Below are 7,603 nucleotides of genomic sequence, written 5' to 3'. Positions count from 1 at the left end.
TTACTAAACAAGAACTGATTGTATAAGAATAATAATCTTTAAGATTATTTGTCTTGTTAGCCTGAAAATTTGACTCTAAGTCAAAAACTTCTGCCAATGGAGTTAGAAAATTTTACTTAGTAAGATTCTTGAAATATTTGATTTGACTCAATTTTTGCTTATTTCTCTATTTGCAGAAATTTTTTGACTTAGAGTCAAATTTTCAGGCTAACAAGATAATCTTACAYGGTCTGAAAACAAGATTATTATTCTTACACAATCAGTTCTTGTTTAGTAAATCAGTCTCATAACAAGATCAAAAAGACTTTTTGGCTGGATATAAGATTTCAAAACGTTGTAAGACGGACAGTTTTTGCAGTAGTTTGTGTTTCCTCTGCATGCATCGATGTTTTCAGTCGAGCAGGTGGAGCTTTGCTGCATTAGTTATGAAAATGTTAAAGCATACAGAACTGTTTAGTGACAGGAAACAAAGCTTTCCTTGYATCACTCAGTGTGATGGTAGATGTGGATTTAATACTGCTTAAAGCAAACAGCTGCGTTCATTTACACTTTACTATTAGAAGGATAAAAACTAGTGACTGAAATGCATCYGAATGATTTGCCTGAAGAAAAGCAGCTGATTGGAGCAGCACGGTTCAGGTTTGGATCTTAAAAGTAGAAAAAAAAAAGGTAAAAATCACACGAGCCAGAAAATGACTCAGAATATCACCAGGTCTTTACAGGAAGTAGAACCTGGTGTTCAGAGAGTTCTTAGCGGGCTCGTCAGGACTTCCTGTGAGCCGGCTGGATGTTCCCTGAGAGTTCTGTCAGATAGGCCATCATCGGCGTGAACGTAAAGTACCTTCAAATCAAAACTCAGCCTCACAGAGCCCAACACATCCAAACGTTTAGCACTGMAAGTCAAATCCAGAACCAGATTTGTTTTAATACAAAAATTTAAATAAAAAAAAACAAAAAAACAAGTGCCATTTCTTTAAAAGTAACTTGTGAGTTTTTGGTTGTGGAGCAGTGCTTGCAGTGGTCAGATCCAACCACCAATCATAAAAACTACAGGAGATTTAAGGTGGAGTTGGGGGGGGGGGGGGGGTACATTCAGAGTACTCAATTATTCTGTCTTTAAAATAGAAAAAGACACAAACGACCACAAGGGTCTGGCTTTAACTCCTTCCAGAAGAGAGAGAAACAAAGATGGCTGCTCAGAGCAGCAGGTAAAGTGAAGCGTGAGCTCTGATTGGCTCGTCCCTACAGCTCGTCTCTGGCCTGCCTCATCACGAAGCCGTGCAGGCTCTCCAGGTCCCGCCCACCGTGATGCTCCTCGCCCTGCTCGCCGGCACGGAAAATAATCAGGGTGGGGTAACCTCGCACCTGAGGGAACGGACAATAATGAGATTAATATAAGAAAAACTTTACATGAGCAAGTTTCTCGTTTCATTAAAACGTCACATATCCTGTGTTTTGTGGTAATTAAACACAGATAAAACTAATGAGGTGTTTTTTTTTTCTTGGAGCTCTGACAGCCTGACCTCCTCTGTGGCTAAAATACTTTTATTGTTAAAATTTAAATGTTCACCACGACTTTGATGAAAAGCACAGTTTTACTCTCCCCATAAAGAAGTTAAAATTACAAACAGCAGTTTGACTTTGTAATACATTAAACCTTTTGTTTTTAATACACATACTTTCCATTTTAGTTCCACTGACAGTGTGTTGGCCTTTGGAGGGCGGGGCTTTTGAACAAAGCATGATGATTGACAGCAGAGATTTTACTAGTATTTATAAAAAGACAGTAAAGCTTTTTGTTTTTTAAATAAAAACTACAGAACATAAAAAAGTCTGCAATTCAACTAGCATTAGTTGAATCTTATACATCGTATCTGGTCAAACTCATTTCAGATGTCTGGAAGTGTGGTGAAGAYGATTAAATGTAAAAACAGCCTGCCATACATGTGAGCTTCCACATGCTGCTGAAAATGATCTGCTGTGGAAGCTGATTGTTAAAGCAGGAAGACGGACTTATGAAGAAGCAAATGTCTTTTCATCTCAAAATAAATCTAAATAAATGATAGAAAAAAAATGCAAGTAGGGATGCACACGTATATAAATAATTTTTGTGTTTGTGTAATCTGTAAATATTGGTTATCGGCCATAACAGCAGTAATAATAATAATAATAATAATAATAATAATATTGGACATCGATATCTGCTGAAATTTTCATATCGGTGCATCCCTTTTATCTCCTCTGACTCTGATGTGAAAAAAAAAAAAACGACTACGGATGTTCATATGCTCTGTGTGACATGTGGGGGGGGAGTTGAGGATTTACCCCCATGAAACAATATTTTTAGTTTTACACCTAAAAAATATTTGAACTTATTGTGGTAATATATTAGAAAAAAAAAGGTCAGAATTTACTCCCATAATTAATACGACCCCAAAGGTTGGAGTTATTGGGGGGGGGGGGCTGCCCTCCTTGTACAATGATAAGGGAGACACTGATTTAAGTGTGTGTGTGTGTGTGTGTGTGCTCACATTGATACAAAACCCTCTCATTAATAGCAGACAACCTTCATCACACAATCAGCTGCCAAAAACAGCTGCTGCAGATTTTCCGTCTGAATTAAAAAAAACACCACGGCTGGATTTATTTATTTTTAATCCCAGAGTTAAAACCCCTCTGATGAGCAGCCTGACCCACTTCATCAGCTGATAAAAGTGTAAAACTGTGAGAACTCACAGAGTACTTGTTGCAGAGCGTGCGCTCCACCGTGCAGTCCACTTTAGCGATCTTGACGTCGGTGAGACCGGGGAAGTCCTTCTTGGACAGGTCCTCCCAGGTGGGAGCCAGGTTCTTACAGTGGCCACACCTAAGGCAGAGGAACACCGTCACTGTGATCGACTGATCGGAGCAGAGTTTTAATCAGAAACTGGTCATCTCGTCAGTTTCAACTGTTGCAGCAGTTTAAACTTATTTATAAAAAAAGCCACGGGATTGTTTGGGACTCACCACGGAGCGTAGAATTTAATAAAAGTGAAGCCTTTTGCTACGGCTTCATCAAAGTTGCTCTCAGTCAGGACCAACACATTCGACTGCAGGAAGAAGAACATAAAATGGAAACKTTATTAGTTTATTTATAATTTAGAGAAACTATCTGATTGGACAGCTCAGGCGTGTTGAGCGCTGACCTTTACTTCCTGCTCAGGCTCGTCAGCGGGGATCTCGTTTGTCTTTTGCTCCTTGGTTGCTTCGTGCTCCTCGGTGAGCACAGCTTTGAGCTGGCCGTCCACAAACTCCTTGAACGTGTCCAGATCTCTCTTCCCCTTGTACTGCTCTTTCTGTGAAAAGCCAAGAACCTGATTACGGCCCGAGGAGCGAGGCGGCAGCGGCGTGAATTCAAACAGGGTGTGGGGTTACGCAGCGCTGAAATGCAAACACCAGAGCTGATTGTTTTGATTTGAACCCAGCTCCGTACCTTCTGCCCGTTGTGGAAGAAGAGGAGTGTGGGATACCCCCTCACGCCGTTCTCAGAGCAGATCTCGTAGTGCTGCGTACAGTCCACCTGCACAGGTTAACACACCTGTTAGCACACTGAAACACAATGGTTTAATAATGCTGCTCTGGTAGGTCAGAGGATCAGATCAACACTCAGATCAGCTAGCTCAGGMTACAGAAGCGGTTTTATTTTTTTATCTGTGTCAGTCTTTGACATTTAAYGTTGTTTATTTTATAAAACAAACCGTTCAGGATCACTAAGCCAACACAGACTAACAGTAAACTACACRAACAGTTTGTGAAATGAGCCTGAGGACAAGTTAATCATCAGCTCCAGGTGGAGTCRTGAGGCTCTCAGGTTGTTAAAGAGTCATTAAATAAACAACTCAAGCTATTTAATCCTGATTATCTGTWGTAAAGACTAGGGCTGGGTCTCATGGCCAAATCCAGGGTTCCTACAGTTTAAGTCAAGTTAAATTTAAGACGTTTTAATGCCAAGTCAAATTAAATTCAAAACCTATTTCATAATAAACCCAAATGACAAAAATAAAAACTGGCAGAAACTCATRAATCAAAGTATTTTTGGTTGAAGTGTTCAAATATTTCTAATAGACCAACATTTTTAATCATACCTACCTACAGCAGAAACACTCAGTTTTATACTTATACTCTAACGACCCAAAATTTGGAGTTTTAGGACCCACAGTGGGGTCTTAACCCCAATTTGCTGTAGTTGAAACCTTAAAGTGCTTGTGACATCATGAAGAAACCGTGCCTTTTTTGGGAAGTAGATCCTGTTTGCCAGCTGCCATACKGTCATGTCATGTACCAGGTGTCTTGAGGGACARGTGGGGTGACCTCTGAACTACAGAAGCCCCAAAGAGTGCACTGGTGGGAAAAAAAATCTTGATTTTCCCAAAAATAAGTCTTCGAAATTCAAACTGATTAAATCGATTTATGGCCCGACCCTACCCAGCTCTATTATAGACCAAAAATAAGAACTGACATTTCCCAAACCGTTGGTTCAGATTACAGTAGACAGAATAATCTCAATCTGAGAGGCCCACCTTTCCAATCTTGACATCGTCGGAGTGCTCGAAGGTGGAGGCCAGCTGTTCCCACGTCAGCGCCATGGCTTTGCAGTGACCACACCAGGGAGCAAAGAACTTAATGAAATGAGCACCTGGATATAAACAAGAGAAAATAAACAAACAAAACAAAAAGTCAAGATTTTTATTCTCAACTTCCACTGTTGTGGATAAATACCTGCAGATTAATCTGGTTACATCAGCTTTATTGAGTCGCCGCTGCCAGGAAATGACAGTCGGAGCCATAAACACATCTCGTTGTTTGCACATGCAAACAAGAACACAAAGCAGAGGAATTCGACTATAACATCACTGAGTCGGTTCTGGTGAGTTCTGACCCGACAGCTGGAAAAACCTGGAACACAAAGCTTTCACACTCTCTGCTCTTAGATGTGACTTAATGAGAGCAGCGAGGCGTTTCCACGCTGCAGGAACAAAACCCAGGTGTGAAAACTGAAAGAACATTCAAATTCACAACAAGTGAAACTACCCAGCTGTAAACTGAGTTATTTATTGACTAAAACTGCTGCTGGACTTCGACGCTGAATCATGCTTACCTTTGGATATGTGCTCCTTGAAGTTCTGGGCTGTGAGCTCGTACATGCCCTGTTTGGGCTCGGGGGCTTTAGGAGGCTCCAGTTCGCTCTCCGGTTCCTGAGGAGYACCGGACGGTGTGAGCAGCACTTCTAAACCATGATGGAAGGTGCTGATGAGAGGGAGGACCACTCACCGACAGCTCCTCCTGCAGCGTCTTCAGCATCCACGTCTCCAAAGACTGCACATCTCTGGGACCCTGGTACTTTATGGCCTCTTGCTCCGGCTTAAACAACTTTAATCTGCACAYAATGAGGATGAAATAAAGGGTTAAATCATGTCTAGTAGTCAGTTAAACCATGAAGACTGTAACAGAATATTTAACTAAATGAAGTTAAATTATCATGTTGTAAAGTGTTTTACTCTAAATGCTGCAGTGAAATTTTAACACTTCAGTTGTAATAGTATAATAAAAGTATTAAAGTTAAAATCATATGAATTTCTGCTTTAATTTGAGGGTATTTACATTAAAACAAGTAGTTTATATTTCATTTTAAACATAAAAAACCCTGTTTTTCAGAGGTTTAGAGGTAACTGGAACATATTTAGTTGAAAATACTGTCAGCTTTAACTACTTTCTGTCTCTTCTTGTTGTGATGCTTTAATAAACTTCTGGTCCAGTTGTTTTTAGAACACATGCATGACTTTGCTGATTTACAGGAAACTGCTTTCCATGGAAAGCAATGAAAGGAAGCTGTAAGAACAAACTGCTAACATCAGGCTTGTCTAAGACTTAATTAAATGTTCGCTCATCCGCAAAACAAAGATTTGGGTTCAGTTTCCAAACAGGACGGATAAACAAGCACAAGCAGGAGTCGTATGTTACTTACGTAGGGTAGCCTCGGACACCGTGCGTATTGGAGCAGAACTTGGTGTCCTGGACACAGTCTACTTTGACCACATACGCTGGTGGGTCGTCCATGCTGTTATATTTGTCTGCCAGTTCGTTCCAGGCAGGCTGCAGTCTCTGGCAGTGGCCGCACCTGAACACAAMAGAGTTAAAYTCTCCCTCTGATGAACCAAACTGTGGTGAAGATGATAGGAAAATACAGAGTTCCTACTAGTGCTGGGCGGTATACCGTTTTGTACCGAAAACCGGTTTTTATTTTTGTTATGATAGGAATTTTCTGAGTACCGGTGTAAATAGCCTGGACTCGTGCGGAACGTTTTGTCGTGGCCGCCAGTGAACTGTTTCCCAGGGGACACGTTTCCTCGCAGCACCGCTAAGCGCATTAGCATGCTAACGTTATTGTTGGAACAACTGGCGGCGGGTGGTGTGTTTCAGACGCTTATATGGTCTGACGTAAAAAAATAACATCCCATTTTCACCATCGCTGAATGTAGTAAACAACTCTTCAGTGTCGTGCACGGTTAGATTTAACGCGCAACGTTATAATGGAGACGTTAYTGCATGGAGACTTTAACGTACTTCTATTGTGAAAAGCCTGAGGGGAAGTAGTTTTGTAGTGTAGCGGAGTTGACTGGTGTGCAATGTGAGTCGTCCTTTTAAGTTTTATTAACACATAACAATAGACCAGATAATGATTTTTTTCTCAACCCTTCATGATCGGACCTAAATGCATGATTACTGTTTACAACCAAAGAAGAAAAGAGGTACAGAGGAGGGAAACAGTGATACAGAGGTACAGGAAAAGAAAAAAAAAATCAATAAGCAAAGTTTGTACATTTTATTATCAGCTGAGCTGTGAGGGAAAAAAATACAGTGAAACCGGTGTAATTGTTGAAAATACTGTGATTTAAAATTTGGCTCATATTGCCCAGATCTAGTTCCTACATAACTTTTATTTTGAAATCACAAATGCTACCTAGTGTTAATGTTTTAATACAGAAAAACTGCAACGCAGACTGGGAACACAAAGGTTTTTCCAAACTTTTTTGTTCTTCAAATTAATCCAGATGTAAAAAGAAAAAAAAAACTAAATCCCATAATCACACTGCAGACAGAAATGGCCCACATCCATTTCTTTGTCCATATGTGACTYAAACCAGATTTCGATACTGATACTATTAAGATGAAAACGATACTCAAGTTTGCTTCTACTTTCAGTCATCCCGTTCCACATGTGCAGTTCTGCACCTGAGTAGGCAGGAAGCAGCAAGACCAAATGTAAGATCTGGACGAAAAAAAGAACAGCAAATAATAATTTACCTGTCTTGTTTGCACAGCTTCACAACTGATCCACACAACAYGTGTAGCATCTGTTTACTTCTGACGTCACGTCGTCTGTAGACTTCAATCTGATGGAGGTCCACTTTAAACCACGTCAACGACCACACAAACCAGATTTGAGCCAAGAAAGAATCTAAACTGAGCATTTACACTCACCGGCCACTTTATTAGGTACACCACGCTAGTAACGGTTTTGTGGTCATAAAGGGATGGACATGATCAGCAACAAGACTCAGGT

At 40.5% G+C, this 7,603-nt stretch overlaps 1 protein-coding gene across 1 annotated transcript in view; it reads right to left on the bottom strand.

Moving 5' to 3' along the window:
• Positions 1–502: 502 nt before the first annotated feature.
• Positions 503–7,603, bottom strand: part of txndc5 (thioredoxin domain containing 5) — a 9,746-nt gene continuing 2,645 nt past the window's right edge. Inside the window, exons 2-10 of the mRNA XM_014026558.1 lie at positions 6,005–6,157; positions 5,311–5,416; positions 5,138–5,234; positions 4,560–4,675; positions 3,473–3,559; positions 3,186–3,335; positions 3,007–3,089; positions 2,737–2,866; positions 503–1,365 (exon numbers count right to left, since the gene is read on the bottom strand). Coding sequence (XP_013882012.1) covers positions 1,243–1,365; positions 2,737–2,866; positions 3,007–3,089; positions 3,186–3,335; positions 3,473–3,559; positions 4,560–4,675; positions 5,138–5,234; positions 5,311–5,416; positions 6,005–6,157 — 1,045 coding nt within the window. The 3' untranslated portion in view covers positions 503–1,242. The remainder of the gene's footprint in view (positions 1,366–2,736; positions 2,867–3,006; positions 3,090–3,185; positions 3,336–3,472; positions 3,560–4,559; positions 4,676–5,137; positions 5,235–5,310; positions 5,417–6,004; positions 6,158–7,603) is intronic.

This window comes from Austrofundulus limnaeus, unplaced genomic scaffold (genome assembly GCF_001266775.1).
Source record: "Austrofundulus limnaeus strain Quisiro unplaced genomic scaffold, Austrofundulus_limnaeus-1.0 Scaffold567, whole genome shotgun sequence".
Lineage (NCBI taxonomy): Eukaryota > Metazoa > Chordata > Actinopteri > Cyprinodontiformes > Rivulidae > Austrofundulus > Austrofundulus limnaeus.
This window is presented reverse-complemented; position numbering and strand designations above follow the sequence as displayed.